The sequence below is a fragment of the Crinia signifera genome, chromosome 19 (assembly GCF_055691185.1).
Source record: "Crinia signifera chromosome 19, ASM5569118v1, whole genome shotgun sequence".
Taxonomy (NCBI): Eukaryota; Metazoa; Chordata; class Amphibia; order Anura; family Myobatrachidae; genus Crinia; species Crinia signifera.
Window position 1 is genome coordinate 28,507,188 of NC_139226.1, and position 19,530 is coordinate 28,526,717.

The window sequence follows — 19,530 nt, forward strand, 5'->3', positions numbered from 1 at the left end:
CAGGTAAGTATAATTGCCTAACCTAACTAACTCTAAGAGCAGTGTTCAATGCTTTTTGCGAGCTGTCACAGCTCGCGCGGTCAGTATTCAACTGACCCCCGTGCACAAGCCGTTTCCACCTCGCCGGGATTTTACAGCGACGTGGAAACGGCATGTGTGGCTTACAAAACAGCGAGGCTCGCGGCTAAATGCAGCACGCTCCCTGCATTAGCCACAAACCTCGCCATCCTCTGACAGCGAGGATTCCCCTGGAACGTTGATTACGGTGAGCGTCCGGTGCGGGGGTTAAACACTGAGAACCGCTTGTTTTCGCAGATCCTCACCGTTTAACCGCCTTGCCGGCTGCATTGAATACGGCCCTAAGGGGCAATTTACTAAGATGGGAGTTCTATTTAAGATCAGATCTATAAGGTGGGCCCAAATGTAAAGGAAACTTTTTCTGTAGGGCACTTGTATCCAATATATGTGTTGCCGATAGATGGCGCGGTGTTTTTCCCAGTTGCGCATGTGTAGTGAACGGCTTCAGTTTCTTCATTCCTTGAGAGTTGTTTTGCGCCGTTGGATGTATGATGGATTCCTCCAGTTCAGCGCTGAGAGCAGTTATCCGGTTTCTTAGCACAGTAGGTGAGCATGCTTCAGACATTTATCGCAGGACAGCGGCGCAACTTGCAGGCTCCATAATCAGATTCATCCAAACTGCTCTTATTGACTTTCCAAAACATGTGACGGCGATAGCCAATCAGATCCCGCTTTTAGGTCTGAATAAATCCAGTTAAATCCGTACCTGCACATCTACTCAAGGGCGCAAACTTCACAGTGACCTCTCCCGGAAAATGATGGCACACAGTGCATTGCGCACATGCACCATCTTCAGGGCCGGTGCAAGGCATCGGAGCGCCCCAGGCGAGTCGGGGTGGCGGCGCCCCAGTGCCATGGTGTGTGTGTGGGGGGGGGGGGGTACCTGTTGCGCCTTCTGGGGAGGAAGGGGTGTCTATTCCGGGATCTGACAGGAGCCTGCGCGGGTACCTGTCCTGCGACGCTTTGTGTATAAACCTGGCGGCGGGGGTCCCTGCAGTGAATAATAAATAACTAGCTGTATCCGGCAGTCGGGCGGGAAGCGCATCTGTTTTGAAAACACTGGCTGCACGCTGATTGGCTGAATCAGCGTGCGGCCAGTGTTTTCAAAATAGAAGCGCTTCCCGCGCCGCCGCATAGTGCTAGTCATTTATTATTCACTGCAGGGACCCCCGCCGCCGCCAGGTTTATACACAAAGCGTCGCAGGACAGGTACCCGCGCAGGCTCCTGTCAGATCCCGGAATAGACACCCCTTCCTCCCCAGACGGCACAACAGGTACCCCGTGGCATGGGGGGCGAAATGCCGCCCTCCAGTGGCCGGCGCCCTAGGCAAATGCCTAGACTTGCCTAGTGGTGGCGCCGGCCTTGACCATCTTCCCAAATATCAATGGAAAGATACACTGGTCGAAGAGGAGGGACCGCTTCCTAGAGCAAGCAAGGTAAAATCACAATCCCCCTCCCAGATCTGCAACTGGCCCCTATAGATATTCTTTGCAATATCTATTTTATTTTTAGTAGGCGTGGCTATTACTGATTAGGCCACGCCCATTAAAGTACTTTTGTATATACATGTAGGGCGGACCAAAATGTATTTCAGGATATGGGATTAATTATTTTTTGGTAGAACCTGCACCAAAAGGAAAACTTTTCTTCTGGATAATGTATGACGAGAGGTTTCTAAATTCATCTCCTTCGCTTACACTACAATCTTAAGTGGGAGGGTGCGGATCCTATATCTCCATGTGTAAATACATGTTTTCCTTGTTCTACAGCCGTTGTTAACATAATGCCGATGTTTGTTGAGTACATACAGTGACATGACAAGTAACTAATACTGTATGCACACATTTCCAGTAAGACATAACATCAGTGCACAGTGACCAACATTCCGGCTGCCCCATGCAGGGTTGTTAAAGCAGGGAGCGTGGCCTCATCATAGTGGGCAGTAGGGGGCATGGATGTACAATCAGTGCCAGATTAAGCCTTCGGGGGGCCCGGGGCACTTTAAACAGGGGGGCCCCCTTGCACTTATCATTACTGGCCGCAAACTGCATGGGAGAATATTACACACACACACACACATATATATATATATATATATATATACTAGGTGATTCATCGCGCCCTACGGGCGCTCTTCACACCGTCGTAAGGGGCTGCGCCCCCTTAATTTGTGAACATTTGTATATGAGAAAGATGGTTAGAATTGTATGAAAGATGCCTGTATTGCAACTTGAGTTATAGGTGAAATGTGTTAAATAGAGAGTATATGATATGGAAGGGGATGTGTATTGTTTTGTTTAATTAAAAAGCGGTTACAGAGTAAGATGTACATTGATAATGTGGATGGTACAGTGACATTTGTGGGTGTGGGGGGGGGCTGTGTGTGCATGTTGTTTAGGTGTGTGTGTGTGCAATAGGGTGTTTCTGAGTCAGCGTTTTCCCACTGGCGGAGGTCACGACACAGGAAAACAGGAGGCTGGGTAGTGATAGGGGTGTGTGGGCATAAGGGGGACTAAAGAGGAGGGTGGGAGATACTGTGCAGCTTCTGCCAGTGGGTGAGGGTCCAGCGTGGCAGTACAGGAGTACAGGATGGTGGCCCTTAGTCAGTGTCTCCTCCTACTGGGTGGGAGTTTGGGTGCATGAGAGCAGGAGGCTGGGCTATGAGGCATGATAGGGGCATGTGGGCAAAACAGCGTCAGCTACTCCCCAGTGGTGGAAGTTACGGTTCAGGAGAGCAGGAAGCTGGGTAGTGATCGGAGTGTGTGAGTATACGGGGGACTAAAGAGGGGCTTAGGGGTGCCGTGAATTGCGGGAGGGGCACGGGGGGTGCCGTGAATCAAGGGAGGGAGGGGGCGCAGGTGTCGGCGAATCGCGGGAGAGGGCGGGGGTCCGCAAAGCGTGGGAGGGGGCGTGAATTGCGCGAGGGGGGAGGGGGGGTTGCGAATCGCGGGAGGGGGGGTGCGAGTGGGGGTCCGTGAATTGCGGGAGGGGGGGGGCACGGGGCGCGATGAATCACCTAGTTGGTTATATATTCTTGTAGAAGGATGGTAGGATGTTGCTGTCATTCAGAATGCATTTACATAAACAGTAATAGTAGCAGTAAAAGGTCTGACTTAAAACACCTACAGTAAAACAGAACAGGTGTTATATATTATACAAAGAATTGGTTGATGATGTCTAGGTTGACGTGCACATAGTTGTCACTGGAAAAAAATTGCTACAAGAAAAAATCAACACAGAAAGTTCAACACATGTAAATGTTGACATAAGTGTGGCACTTCATCGGTGTCCATGTCGACACATGAGAATGAATATGAAAACATTCAAAAAAAGAAAAATAAATCTTCAAAAACTCATGTCAACCTTTTTCATTGTTGACCATAGCCGTGCCAGTGTTTTGCATGTGCCATTTAATCCTGGGGTTGCCGTGAATCACGCGCGGGGGTGGGGGGGGGAGGGAGGAGATGAGGGGTGTCCGCGAATCACGGGAGGAGGGGTCGTGGGTGGATGCCGTGAATTGCGGGAGGGGGGGTCGCGGGGGGGGTGTGGGTGCCGCGAATCGTGGGATGGGGGGGCGCGGGGGGTTGCAGTGAATCGCGGGAGGGTGGGTCGCGGGGGCGGGGGGTTGCCGCAATGACAGGAGGGGGGGTCAGGGGTGGGGAATCGCAGTAGGGGGGGTCGTGGGGGGCACCTTGAACCGCGGGAGGGGGGGCCCCGGGGGTTGGCGCGAATTGTGGGAGGGGGGTCGCGGGGTGCCGCGAATTGCAGGAGGGGGGGTGTCATGGGGTGGGGCCGTGAATCGCTGGAGTCACCGGGGGTGCCGCGAATTGCGGGGGGGGTGCTGCAAATCGCGGGAGGGGGGTCGCGGGGGGTGCCGCAAATCGCCACAAGAAAAAATCAACACAGAAAGGTCAACACATGTAAATGTTGACATAAGTGTGGCACTTCTTTGGTGTCCATGTCGACACATGAGAATGAATATGAAAACATTAAAAAAGTGAAAAATAAATCTTGTCAACCTTTTTCATTGTCGACCATAGCCATGTCAGTGTTTTGCATGTGCCATTTAATCGTGGGGATGCCGTGAATGGGGGGGGGGTTGCATACCCAACATGACCCTCTCCAGGAGGGACACATTGCTCTGTTTCTGGACTTTCTTCTTAATTTATGGATTACCATCACCTGTGCTTAAACACCTTTCTTATCAATTACCCTGTTTAAAATGACAGGTGATGACAATCATAAATTAAGATGGAAGTCCACAAACAGAGCATTCTGTCCCTCCTGGAGAGGGTCATGTTGGGAGGTATGGCGGTGTGGGGCGCTCACCTGGTGTGTCTGGTGAGTAGCTGTGTCTTTGCTGTGTAACATGGAGAGGCAGAGGGTGTCTGGCACTGTCTGTGGGCTCACTGGGCTGGTTCTCTGTCATGAGAGTCAGTCATGTGAGTCAGAGGCTCCACCCAGTGTTATAGCTCCAGACACACTTTGAGTGACAGATGTAGCCAAATATATAAGAGATTCACATCAGCCCCTGCCCCAGTGGAGTTTACAATCTATATTCCCTACCACATGTACACACAGACATTCTAGGGTTAATGGTGGGAATTGAACCCATGACCTCAGCGCTGCGAGGCAGTAACGCTAACCATTACACCATCCATGCTGCCCTGTATTGGGGCAGTGGGAAGTATACTGAATGATGTTTTGGGCTATACACCGTACTTGGCTATTTTGAAGTGCTTCTCTCTTGGAGAAGCCCATAGAGAAGATGTATTTTCCCGAAATTAAAGGTAAGGGGGCAGTAAGCAGTGATGGAGGCAAGGCCAGGGTGAATAATATTTCTATTTTTGGGGTGCTGGGGATTAGTTTATGAAAGCAAAGGGGCAGTAGCCCTAAAAAGTTTGGGAGACGCTGCTCTAAATGATGCCTCACCTGCTCACAAAGATTCAGGAGTCTTGCATTCCTGCAAGATAAATGACCAAATTGTGCATGACAATATAAATCTCTACCACTAGGTGGCAGTGTGTGTACAGATTTTCCAAGCGTAGGGTTTTTATGCTCTCATTACTTTCTTCAGCGTTGCTGAGCAGCGGGATGATATACTGTACATTCTGCACAGATATAATATTAATACGAATATGATTTTTCGTATTCCTATTCTTAATACGAATGAATACGACTGCATACGGCTGTTTCAGCCGTATGCAAATTTGTGTTCCGGGTATAATTCTATTGGCCGCCTAACGGCCAATCAGGAGCCGAATTTCTTGGCTAGAATCATTCGGGGGTGAGGCGCTGAAGATTTGTACGGACCCAGGATCGTCAGACCCTGGACCGAGGATCGCCGGACCCAGGAACCCCGGAGCCTCGGACCCCAGGACACCGGACCCAGGGCTACCTACGGGCTCAAGATAGGTGGGTATCAGTATGTGTGGGCTTTGGATGTATTCAAGTTTTATATTTCATGTGTGTCAGTGTCTTGTGGTTCTCCAAGTCCCAGCATGCGAGGGAGGCTTGCTGGGACTCATAGTTCCACAGTATTAGACATTAGTTTTGAATTCAATTTTTTACACTTTAATCAGCCCAGTACCCAACGCCCAGGGGTACCGGAGACAGCCCCAGGCTTCAGCCTGGGCAGGTAAGTCCTGGAAGGGGGGGACCCCTTCGTTAAAGGGGGGTCCCCACTTCCCCAGGGCCCTTGCCCAGGCTGACTGGTCGGTAGGGATAAATGCTTTGACCGGGGGGGGGGGGGGCTTGTATAAAATGTCTCCCCCCGGCTGTGGCATTACCCTGCTGGCTGGTTGGGCCTGGCACTGGTTCTTAAAATACGGCGGACCCCTATTCATTTTGTCCCCCATATTTTAGGAACCAGCCCTGGCGCTGGAGCTGGTTTTTAAAAGTCAGCGGAGCCCTGTTTCGTTGGTGTCCTGATTTATTTTTAACACTGTTTGAGTTCTGCTTACGGACGTGAGGGGGGACCCCACGCCGTTTTTTATTTATTTATTTATTATATATCCTTTTTTTTTACAATGAAGCCTGCATGGATCTGACTGATCCGTGCAGGCTTCTGCCAAACACGCCAGGAAAATTAAGTGTATAATTACTGTGTGTGGAAAAGCTGTAGATCCCATACCGTCAGCTATTCAATTACTCTGCATTCTCCCCATGGATCCATTCACATTTGTGCAGGGGGGGGCAGATGGCCGTGTGGGCAGGGGGCCGCCGTCTCCAAAAAGAGAGTAGACAGCGCTACACAAATAATATGACTTACATCAATTGTACATAAATAAAATACTGTTTATTTTGAAATGCTAAAATATCCATATATACAGGGCTTAAAGTGGTCATGGAAAGGTGGTGGAACTCATTTTCCCTGCCCCCCCCCCCCCATGTCCAATTTAACTGAGACCGGGTCAGTTCTGGGGTTTTCGGCACCCCATACAAACTGCTAATTTGTGCCCTACCTGCAATAATAAATCGTCAGTGGTCTCAAAAGTGAGGGGTATGGTCACACAGCATATTGACCACATGGTAATCACATTATGACACACAGTAGTACCCCATATTGTCTTTAGCATACACAAAGCCTGCTTCTCTTGGTGACTTTTCTTTGCTTCAGTGGCACTTACATACACCGTGCCAGAAAAAAAAGAGACTGGGACAGGATTTTCTGTTGGAATTACTGTGCAGGGTTGTGTTGGAGGTGGAACTGAGTTCCCCCTACCAAACCAGGCGGTGGAACTAAGTTCCACCCAGTTCCCCCCCACTTTAACCCCTGCATATATATAAAATAACCAATGTTCATAAAATAAATGATATGGACACACTCAGAGGATGTTCATGAATGTTTGGAATAGTCAGTCCTTGGTCAATATAAAGTCCACAAACTGAGTTGTCATCGCTGGAGGCCGACATAAGAATGGCATAAGTGCTCACTAGTTTGCGGGTAGGTGGATCCAGTCCAGGCGTTGAGGTCCCAAAAGGCAATGGGTTTGGGAGCAAGTTTCCTGATGATGGTAGGCACCAGTGTGCATGCAGGTGGGACCAGGCTGAACAGAGTCCCAAAAGGCAATGGGCGAGGGAACATAGTAAATGATAAAGTTATATATTTTGTGTGTTTGATTATCCCGGATGTCCTGTTTATCGTTCCGCATATCCAGAGTGATTTCCGGTCCGTGGAACGCATCCCGGCATGGTAGCCCCATGGACCACAGCTGGCCACACCGAGCACTGCATAAACACCAAATATTAATTAGATAAATATTTTACCTTCTATTAATAATTGGACATTATTTATTCATTATCAGATTGTGGGCCAGATGCAATCAGCTTCAAAAGTGATAAAATGGAGAGTGATAAACAGCCAGCCAATCAGCTCCTGCCTGATATTTTTCACAGCCTGTGACATGTCAGGTAGGGGCTGATTGGCTGTTTATCACTCTCCATCTTGTCAATTTTTGAAGCTTAGTGCATCTGGCCCTGTTTTTGAATTGTTAATGTGATGGCATCGAACTGAAGTGGGCATTTGCTGGGCTTGCTGTTGCCCAATGGAAGTCGTGTGTTCAGTAAAATAACCATAAAAAATAACCCCCCTGCACCTACTACAACAACTAACACCTCCCACCACATTCACGCCCGCCCCCAAAAACCAATGCATGCATATGTTTTGCCTATTTGCAAAATGCACTGACCACTCCAGATTGACCCCTGTGGGGGGATTAGCAATGGGAAGTAGCTGGAGGGTGGTATAATTTGCATATGTTGCTATGGGTGCCCACATGTTGTTTTCACAGCTGTATATGGGGTAGAGAGTCAGTTATACACATGCACGAATGGTAGGGATGCTGTGATCCGGATTATAATCCTTCTGTTAGTGTGTAGTAGTATTTATCACTGTAATACATCAGACACTAGATGGCGCTCTCTTCCTTACACTGACAGAAAATGCTGCTGGAGACCGCAAGGTGCTACAACCACGAGACTGTATGTATAACCTTCCTGAAATACTTTACCTACAGCAACAGGGCCGGATTAACAATGGGGCTGATGGAGCTATAGCTCCAGGCCCACTCTCTAAATAGGCCCATTTTGTAGCTGAGGGCCATAGCTTTCCAATGAGCCCGGCCTCGCATTGCTAGCCCTCCGGGAACCGGAGATACTGCTAGGTAAACCTGGAACGTTTTCCCCTCTTAGGATAACATGGGACCCGCTATTTCTGACCCCCACTAGGTTCCAACGGCTGCCAGTTCCCCCTCTGGCATCACAGAAGCTCGAGGTTGATCTCAATCCCAAATCGCTGGGTCTTCAATCTGATGCCAGGCTGGTCCATATGGGTTCATTGGTTCTAGAGATATTGCGGGTAAACTGATTTTTTCATTTCATTTTTTCATTTCTGAAATGTCATTTCATGGCTGTTCATGTTGTTTGAGGACAGATTTTTTTGGAACCAAATGGCACAGTTTTACGGGACCAAAATCATCAATCAAAATCACATGTAAAAGGCTCAGTTGGTTCTGAGGATATAGGTGGTTGTTTAAGGAGGGGGGTTCTCTCCCCATCACACCAGAAAATGCAGGGACTAGGCTGGTGTAAAATGGGCCAGCCCGGGAATGTCCCTGCATGATCCTGGGACCATATTCCCAGGTAAATCCCTGAATTTTGACTCAATCCGTGTGCCATTGTGTGAATTTTGGCTCATTCAATGTGGCATTATGGGGGAAATTTACTAAAGGAAATTTTGTAAAAAAATAGGTGTATTTGTATCCAGAAATACACTTATTTTTGACATTTACTATCCTGAAAATATGGCAATTCATAGTCGTGCTATCAATGTGCTATCAATACGAATACGAATTGCCGTATTTTTGGGATAGTAAATATCAAAAATAAGTGTATTTCTGGATACAAATACACCTATTTTTTTTTACAAATTTCCTTTAGTAAATTTCCCCCTATGTGTAAGAGACAGGGGCGGATTGGGGACTAAAAGTGGCCCTGGAATATTTCTGGAAGTGGCCTCATGTGGGCGGCAACAAATCAATAATGGGCGGAGCCAACATAACAGTAGGCGGGATTACCACATCACTATACTTAGATACATTGTTGACAGGCAAAACTAAAGCATCAATAGTGTCTGAATATCAGATTCATCAATATTAACTTGTGTTTGTTGGTGTGACTGTAAAATGTGAATGGACCCATGGTTGTCTGGCACTAGCCTGACTTTACACACTCTTAACTTCAGGCTGTTGATACTGTATGTTTATACTGGACATTGCCTCTCTCTGGAAAGAGCCAGAAAACACTACATACACCAACCAGGATCACATCACCATAATGCTAAATATGCATGACAGCACACGCCGTTATGCCCAGTACGCATTACAGCACACGCCGTTATGCCCAGTACGCATTACAGAACACGCCGTTATGCCCAGTACATATGACAGCACACTCCGTTATGCCCAGTACGCATGACAGCACACGCCGTTATGCCCAGTACACATTACAGCACACACCATTATGCCCAGTATATATTATAACACATAAGTGCTGCTTACCTACATTGCTTGTTGCCAGGCGTTATATGCCCCTTGCAGGGGTTATATGCTGGTTGCCATGAAGGGGGCATTTTATGGTCGTTGCCACAGTGGAGGAGGGAGGGGCATTTTATGCTCATCGCCACAGGGGGGTGTGGGGGGCATTTTAAGCTCATTGCCCAAGGGCTGGAAAAGCTGACATGCTGCTCAGCAGAGTAGTTGAGCGGGTTGTCAGCACGACAGGGGACTGGATGTGGCTGGAATAGAGGGTGTGGGGGGGGGGGGCTTCCTATTTTGGCAGTCCTAGGCAGCTGGGCCCCACAATTTATGATGGCAGCCCTGCTGGCAGAGAGACAATAATTTTGCCTATTCAGTGGTGCCGGGCTGCTGGCAGTGCTTTTACTTACAGTTAACTGATGCCACTTTTGCCACACACAGCCACTGGACTGAGAGTAGTCTTCTGCTGCTGTGAGCGGACTCGGAGCAGGACTCCGGGGAGCAGAAGCCATGACTGAGGACTCCAACATAGGCTTCAAGTTCTCCCGTTCTCCTCCTCCCACCTTGCCCCAGCATAGTTTGCGCCTCTTGCAATGTGCGCAGTGACGTCCCGGCGCACATACAATCACAGACTCAGAGTGAGACTGTCTGCATTGTCTGCCTTTTCGTAAGTGCTAGAACAGTTAATAAAAAAGAAAAAAAAATACAAAATTGTTCACTGATTATTGCCAAATGCTCCAGCTTTGCCACTGAAGTGAATGGGAGCCAGTGAGAGCATGTGCCCAAGTCAATATCACTTCAATGGGACCGGTTAGTGATGTGAAGAGATACCAGGGTGCAGTGTTACCACTAGCACAAAACCTTCTGATTTTATCACTATTAACACTTTATGAACCACCAAAAATCGTGCACATCTCAATATAGCTTTTCTTTTATATTCTCTATGTTAATTATAAAGGACTGAGTAATGTCCTTTTTAGGAGAGCATGGTCAATCAAAGGTGGCGTGTCCTAATGAAAGGGGTGGTGAAGCAGATTGGGGTGGTGATGCTGACACATATGTTGACAGAGACAGCCACTGACACAGACACTAATTTGCAGACAGACTGACACACAGGTACTGACAGATGCTAAGACACACAGCCATTGACACAGAAGCTGACACTCTGACACCACCACATGGACAGATGCTGACCAGGGCCGGCGCCACCACTAGGCAAGGTTAGGCATTTGCCTAGGGCGCCGGCCACTGGAGGGCGGTAGTGAGCTGCAGCCAGCCAGCAGCGGCAGCAGCAGGAAGCTACGCAGAGGAGAGCCCGGAGGAACAACTAGAAGATGCTGCCTGCAGCGTCAGCGATCATCTGCAGACTGCAGCAACAACAAGCAGCTATTAGGTAAGTAAGATCCCCCCCCATATCCCCCTCCGGAGCCCGATGTGTACCTTGCTGCCGGCCTGCCGCTGACAGACAGTCACTCCCCACCCCTGGCTGCCGCCCGGTCATGAGGCTTACAGCAGCCAGCGGGAAACTTCGATGGCGGCCGCCCCAGCTGGTCAATCCACTGCCCCCCTACCCGGTGCGCTGGACTGGACACCAGGACAGTCACACAGGCGGCACGCTCCGACTCAGAAAGCAATGCTTCCTTGTTAATCTCCGGCGGGTGGCGGAGCCGCCGTCCGCCCCCCTCCCCCCCAGCTACTCTGACACAGTCTGTGCTGGCAGCACGGACTGTGTCACTGAGTAGCTGGGCGGGCGGCAGCTCCGCCACCCGCCGGAGATTAACAAGGAAGCATTGCTCATGAGTGTGCCGCCTGTGAGACTGTCCTGCTGCTGCCTGTACTTAATAAATAATCACTGTAGTAGGCAGCTGCTGGTGTGGGGACTAGCTATGTGCCCACTGCCCAGTGTAGTAATCATGCACCCACCCTGCACATAGAAATGAATAGACAGCCAGTGATTGGCTGAGAGCTCTCTGACTGAGAGAGCTCTCAGCCAATCACTGATTGTCCATACATTTCTATGTGCGCCCACTGCTAACCGGCTAATACGCCAGTGGCATAACTCCAATGCGGCAGACCCCGTGGTGGCACAAATGGAAAATAGCAGGGAGTGTGCAGCCTAACTTTAACCCCCATACCACAGCCTAACCATCACAACCCCTGCTGCAGCCTAGCTATCACCTTAACTGTCACAGCCTAGCCATACCATCCCTCCCCTGGCGCAGCCTAATACTAACTTCCCCTGACACATAGCCGCCACCTTCCCCGCCGCAGCTTAGCCATCACCTTCCCTGCAGCAGCTTAGCCGTCACCTTCTCCGCCGCAGCTTAGCTGTCACCTTCCCTGCCGCAGCTTAGCTGTCACCTTCCCCGCCGCAGCTTAGATGTCAGCTTCCCCGCCTCAACCTAGCCGTCACTTTACCTACCGCAGCCTAATGTTAACTTCTCCTGCCACAGATTTTTTGCTTCTACTGTGCGACGTAATGTGATTTTTGGCTCCTACTGTGTGGTGTAATGTGATTTTTGGCCCCTACTGTGCAGCATAATATGATATTTAGCCTCTACTGTGCGGTGTAATGTGATTATTGGCCCCTACTTTGCGGCGTAATGTGATTTTTGGGTCATACTGTGTGACTTAATGTGATTTTTGGCTCCTAATGTGCAGTGTAATGTATTTTTGGCTCCTACTGTGTGACGTAATGTGATTTTTAGCTCCTGCGTAATGTGAAGTTGGGGGGGGGGGGGGGGGGCGGTATCCTTTAGGTTTGCCTAGGGCGCCAAGATGCCTTGCACCGGCCCTGATGCTGACACACAGATACAGTACAAGGAGGCCGACACACAGAAATACGATGACACAGAAATATGCTGACACAAAAATAGATGTTGACACTGACACAAACAAACAGATGGACACTGACAAACAGGAAGACGCTGACATGATGCAGTCACACAGAGATACTGGCACGCAGACAGACACTGACACATGGAAGCTGGCAGAGATACTGACAGACAGATGCTGACAAACAGACAATGACGGTGCTGACAAAGATGCCAACACTCTCACAGCACTACATGGACACGCACACATCTATATCCAGGGGCTTAACTAGAACTTTATGGCCACCCCCCAGCCTTCGTCACTACAATGCCTCTTAGCGGGAGAGAGAGAAAAGAGAGATCAAGATAGATAGATTGATAGATAGATAGATAGATAGATAGATAGATAGAGTTTTCATTGAAAAATAAGGAATGAGGGAGAGAAAGAGAAACAGATGAGCAAGAGAGGGAGAAGCATTAATGGGGCTTAAGAACAGACAGATGTGGGGGAGAGGGCACAGAGAGAAGACCTGACAGGATGGGTGACAGAGAGAGGGATGGACGGGATGGGTCGCAGAAAGAGGGACGGACGGGATGGGCCACAGAGAGAGGGACGGACAGGATGGGCCACAGAGAGGGATGGGGAGAGAGAGAGAGGGATGAGAAGAGAGAGAGAGGGATGGGAAGAGAGAGAGAGAGAGATGGATGGGCCACAGAGAGAGATGGATGGGAGGGGCCACAGAGAAAGAGTGAGAGGGATAGGAGGGGCCACAGAGAGAGAGAGAGAGAGAGAGAGAGAGAGAGAGATGGATGGGCCACAGAGAGAGATGGATGGGAGGGGCCACAGAGAAAGAGTGAGAGGGATAGGAGGGGCCACAGAGAGAGAGAGAGAGAGAGAGAGAGAGAGAGAGAGAGAGAGAGATGGATGGAAGGGAGGGGCTATATGGAGAGAGAGAGAAGGATAGGATTGGGCATAGATGGATGCACAGGCAGGACACTCTAACTAGCGAGGGGGTAGATTGAGGATGCAGCAGTTTACACAGTCCCCCTCTCACCTGATTAATTCTTCAGTTACCTCTTCCTCGGCAGCAGAGAGAAGATGCGCAGCACCAGCAGTAGCCCTTCACCACTGGCTCCCAAACAGCCTCCAAGACCCCATGAGCAAGTTACCTCTGGAAGGGCATATAATCGCAGCGGGGCTACAGAGACGCTGACTGATGAGGAGGTGGGGGCTTAGATTGTTCTGGGCGGGGCTTATTTTGACCAGGGGCGGAGCTTCAGGCGACCCCAGGCGGAGGGGGAAGACAGTGACCGTGCAGAAGTCACTGTACAGTGGTGTAAGGGGCGGAGCCTATGAGTTCCCGGCCATCGCCGATCAGCGGCCGCCGGCGCCCACGCCGCACACACACAGCGGCGCAGCACTGCCCCCTCCTCCTCACAACAACCACGCCAAGAATAATCAATAATGCAATGGTGATTGCATAATGTATAAAATAAAAATATGAATCCCGGAGAACAGCGGGCAGGAGGAGGCGGGCCACATACAGTAGTAACTAACAGGGCACTATGTGCGGCGTTGCCGCCAATCGGGGGACTCACTCATATTTTTATTTTATACATTATGTGAATACAGTGAATGGCATTTTTGATTATTGTTTGGCGTGGTCCATCCATGTTGTGGAGGCTGGAGTAGGAGGGGCAGGCAGTGCAGTCAGTGGTGGGGTGGACAGAGAACAGCGGCCGGGAGGAGGCGGGGCTACTATCTATGACAGCAGCCACCCACCAATGACAGACGGAGGAGGCAGGGCCGCACACAGGGACTGGGCGTCGCCTCCTGCCGCTGAGCAGCCCCGGCCTCAGCCCCAGGCTGTCCCAGTGTGGCTCTGCGCACGTATGCGCAGCTTTCGGCGGTGGCGGCCTCTGTAGTGTCGGCCTCCCGGGAAAATTCCCGGTAGATATAATGGCCAGTCCGCCCCTGGTAAGAGACAAGTACAGTATAAGGGGGGTACTATTGTGTTGCATGATTTGTATAAGGGGTATATGGTGTGGTAAACTTAGGTGACCACATAAAAGGTGCTGAAATGTTGTCCAAGTTTCGGCTTTCAGTATTTTTTTATGGATGACCCCACAAGTATCTTAGGACATCGGCATCCTGCGGGTGCAGCTTTGGAGGGCATCTGCCAAAATATCTCCCTGCATTTTTCCTATGCCTATACACAAATAGAGACACACCCATGAGCAGACCACCCAACCAGAACACTGGTCACGCCTCCCACATTATTAGGTGCTGGCCACAAACCCTATTATTGCGCATAATAGGCCCTTGATAATTTTCAGCTCCAGGCCCATTTAGACCTTAATCTGGCTCTGTACAGCAAGGATGACTTCCACCGGGCAGGTGAGTCCAGAGTCCAAAGTCATCTGCAGGGCACTGTTATATCCTTTTATAAACCATGCTGCACTGCAGGTGTGGTAGATGTAACAGGTGCAGAGAGATTAGATTTGAGTGAGTTCTTTTGTTTCCGTGCAGGGTAAATACTGGCTGCTTTATTTTTACACCAATTTAGATTTCCGTTTCAACACATCCCACCCAAATCTAATTCTCTCTCTGCATCGGTTACATCTGCCCCACCTGCAGTGCAGCATGGTTTTGTACATTTTAAGAACAAATTTACCTTGTCTGAATTTGAATTAGACCCTGTATCAGATCCGTGGTCTTGCTTGCTTAGTGATAGGTCTAGTAGCTGCTTCACTAAGGTTAAGGTGCCATTTGATAGTTGGGCCTTTTAAATCTGCACCTACTCTGTTGCATAAGATCTACTTTTGGGGGCAACGTTTCCCCTTCATTGTGTTCTCCTAAGCCCTTCTAGAAGCCGCTGTCTGTGAGCGACTGCAGTGCTATTGTACTATCAGGCGGCTCAGTGACTCTGGTGTATTCTCTATCCCCAGGATTACAAGTAGAGTTCATAAACCCCATCTTTGAGTTCTCGCGTGGCATGAGGCAGATGCAGCTGGACGATGCCGAATATGCCCTCCTCATAGCGATAAACATCTTCTCCGCTGACCGACCAAACGTGCAGAACCACCAGCTCGTGGAGAACCTCCAGCTGCCGTATGTGGAAGCTCTGCACTCCTACACCCGTATCAAGAGGCCTAAGGTACTTTAGACAGCCGCCCAAAAGTGTAGATAAACTTCATAGCGATTATGGTGCGGCAAGTGTTCAACATCCAGCAAGTAAGGGCACTTGGCGGTAGATGGCTGAAGTTACATACCCCAACCCCTCGCAGTGGGACTTTCCTTCACACAGATGTAGATTTGGGGAAGTTCTTGTAATGTCACCAGTTATTTTTTAGAGCGATTCCAATTTGATAAGATTCCAATTTGATAAGAGTGATCGATTTACTAATGTGGGCGCATTGCTTCCTCCTGTCCTACAGGTGGCAGCATTGCTTTGGGAGTATGCTTGTAGAGGGACTGCCGTAGTTGGCAATCATAAGAAATCTCAGAGTTCTAATAAACTTTTGAGCTTGCAGCCGTTTTAATGATAAATCGCATTTAAATCTCAACATACCACATATTATAAGGGGGAATGGATTTAGACTTGCATGAACCATCCACCATCCCCGATGGCATGGTGGGAGACTATAATAGTGTGCCAAGCACAGCGAGGCACCGTACCCAAAGCATGGAGAGCGCAGTAGTACAATTAGGTGGTGTCCTTGTCGACATTCGGGACAAAAAATACCTTGAAAACTCATGTCGACCATTTGACTGTTGATCTTCCCATTGTCGACTTGATACTATTTCAGGTGTCGACCTAAGCACTTTTGACCTTCAGTGGTTGACCCAGTGTATATCGACCTTCATTGAGTCAAACCTATGACCCATCCCCCAATAACCTTGGTATAACTATAAGGGGCCCAGTTATCAAACTATATTTGCGGCTAAATCAGGGTTTAGCCACAAATATTAAGTATCTCCTAAATGTATCAAAGGGGGACTGCTCCGATCCCTGCTGCGATCCTCCCTGCAGCGCCGCCGGCCGCATCCCCCATAGGTTTCTATGGGGGATGCGAAGCTGCCCGATGTATTAACATCGGGCAGCCCGGCATCGCAGCCCTGGGCTATCGCCATGCTGATATGGCGATAGCCCATTGTAGCCTATGGCTACACTTCGCACTGCCCGAGCAGGGCAGTGTGGTAAGAGGGGTCGGTGGGGGTCAGCGCATAACCACGCATGCGCTGACCTCCCGGCTTCCCGGTTAGGGCTTTGCAGGGACGGGCTCCTATCGGAGCCCTGTCCCTACGCCCTTAAAAATGATACATTCGCCCGATATGATCGCATTTTACAATGCGATCCTGGGCGGTAATATTCCGCCCAGATCGCATTGTAAAATGCGATCTTTATAAAAGCGCCCCTTAGGCAGGTGTGGCTCATCCCTGTCATATAATGGTTAATTATAGACTTGCTCTCTCTATCTCCCACAGGATCACCTGATGTTCCCTCTCATGTTAATAAGGCTGGTCTGCCTACGGACACTTAGCAGCGTGCACTCGGAGCAAGTGTTTGCCCTCCGCCTTCAGGACAAGAAACTGCCACCATTATTGTCTGAGATCTGGGATGTGGATGACATTGAAAACGTGGACTTGAGACCTATCTAGCTCCCGATGTGCTCAGGGATGATGTAGGCACACAGATCAGTTTTCTGGCATCGGTGATACTCTCTAGGGGGGGAGATAGGCCTGGTCTTCAGCACAACCTGAAGAAGACTTCTTTCCCTGGATGTCCAAACTCAGACAGAAGAACTGGTGGAGACTTGTCAACCGCTTTACAGTGACTCGTCCGTCGCTAGCAGCCACCGGTGGAAAGGGAGGTCTCCATTTTCTGAGGCTTTAACAATACCGTTTTAAGGCACTGGTTGACTTTGGATGAACTTCAGTTTGATGGAGGAGAGTCATGGCTTGTAAGCAGGGTTGTTTTACCCCCAGGTGATCACTTTTATAAAGTAAGGCCCGACGCTAGGCTTTAGAATAACTCTTCAGTGCTGAGAATACGGCGGTGACTTCAGTGGTAGATGTAATATGTACAGAGATGCTTTAGGTGTAGCTGCGTGAGGCCACGCCTCACTAACCCTGCTGATGTGTAAGTAAAATAGTATTTGCTAATACAGAAAAGTAAAAAAAAAGACAAAAAAACCCCATGCAGCTGGAATGTCCAGGGTGGGAGGGGCTGCGACAACCGGTGCTGTGTGATAAATACTAGGGGAGAGGTGTTTGTCCTCTGATATTTGGCAGAGATTATACAGTCATGTAATTGCCCGTGCATCCCAAATTGTAGCAATGATCTTTATAAATGGAAGATTAAGCTTTAATCTGCTTGTTCAGTTTCTTTTTTGGGGAGAATCAGGGTAACGGTAATCCCAACCTATACTACGTAGATGGATATATTGGATTAGTTCTCATTTGTCTCACACATCTTTCTTTTTGGTGTAAAAACTCCTGGCAAAAATATGTTGCCAGGGTGGGTGGTCCAGGTAAATGTTCTACGGTTTAGAAAGAACCTATACTTGGATCACTAAAGGTTGGGACTGTGAATGGTCCCTACATTTCTAAAAGGGTTCTGCGAGGCTGTCACTCTTCTCAAGCCCCAGAATTTGAACCCACGTACTGTCATTAGACAGAGGACCAGATGTACTAAGCTTGAAAAGTGATAAAATGAAGAGTGATAAACTGACAGCCAATCAGCTCCTACCTGCCATGTTACAGGCTGGGTTTGAAACATGACAGGAGCTGATTGGTTGGTGGTTTATCATCCTCCATGTTATCACTTTTCTAGGCTTAGTACATCTCACCAGACTGTTGTTGTTGGCAGTGGGTACGATATCCCACTCCCAGGGCCACGGGTGCTGCCAAGCCCCCCATCTCCAGGGAATAGATGCTACAGGCACAAACAGGGCACCTAGTACACTGCTGGTGTGTGTCAGGCTAATCTATATATTACATATTTTAGGGTTTTATTAATAATTATTTGTAAGGCACCACATAAGTGTAAAAACACAGCGGAGAAACAGCATGAGTACAATACACAACCGCATACCATGGTGTAGTACAAAGTATAAAGCATGGGTTAGGGAGTGACAGAGTTGGGGGTAGGGAAGTGACAGAGTAGCGTAACGATGCAAAGGTTTCCGGATGGCTGATAGCCAATGTCTTCATCGGCACCAATGCAAATGAGCAGAACCAAATAAGTGGAGGCATTCTGATCAGAATCTCATGGCATACAGAATCATTTGGCATAGGACATTAAAGACCGACAGATGCAAACATTTTGTGACCAACATGGAGGGTGGGAATTAGGGGCCCAGGTGCGTCCTGTGCGGCGCAGCTGTTAACGCACCATCATCCATATAATCAGTTTGGCTTAGAACGTGGGCCCCTGTGCTATGAAGGGCAGATTATAGAGGACCCTGGCTGCCTGTTAGAACATGAGCTGTAGAAGTCGGGGTAATGTACATCAGTGACAGACGGGACCAGAACCAACTCGGACCAGTTTTTGTGTGTCACAGGTGCTTGTGCAGCCAAGAAGGGGGTGTGGCTGCATGACAGTTGGTGATTGGAGACGCTGGGGGGGTGTGTCATTGTCTCCAGTCATCAAACCTTTGTGTCTCCATGGATGTATTTATGATCCCAGCCGGCTGATGGAATCCTGATGGGTATGGGACATACGGTCGACTGTATGAAGGTCGACATACGTTAGGTCGACGGGGCATAGGTTGACACATGAAATAGGTCGACATGGCTAGGGTCAGAAGGTCGACCGTCAAAATATTGACATGAGTTTTTCACGCTTTGTGTCCCAAATTTCAACGTAAGTCGACATGGACACCGCATCAGTGTACCGCGTCCCCTCGCATGGCTCGCTGCACTGGGCACAGTATTCTATTCTCCCTCCACGCCCTGGTGGATGGTGGGGTATGAAATACCGCCTGTTTTTGGAAAATAAAAAAGTTGAAAATGTCGACATTTTGACTGTAAACCTTCTAATTGTCAACCTAATGCTTGTGTTGACCTTCCAACCTTGTCAACCTTAGCCATGTCAGG

General features: G+C 49.2%; 1 protein-coding gene across 1 annotated transcript; it reads left to right on the forward strand.

The window, feature by feature from the left end:
- The first annotated feature begins 8,023 nt into the window (after positions 1-8,023).
- LOC146041763 (oxysterols receptor LXR-beta-like) lies at positions 8,024-17,822 on the forward strand. Its single transcript, XM_083161664.1, has 4 exons — positions 8,024-8,104; positions 14,808-14,826; positions 15,378-15,586; positions 16,918-17,822. Exons 1-4 carry the CDS (start codon positions 8,024-8,026, stop codon positions 17,089-17,091), a joined length of 483 nt encoding a protein of 160 aa, XP_083017790.1. The 3' UTR covers positions 17,092-17,822.
- Positions 17,823-19,530: the final 1,708 nt, after the last annotated feature.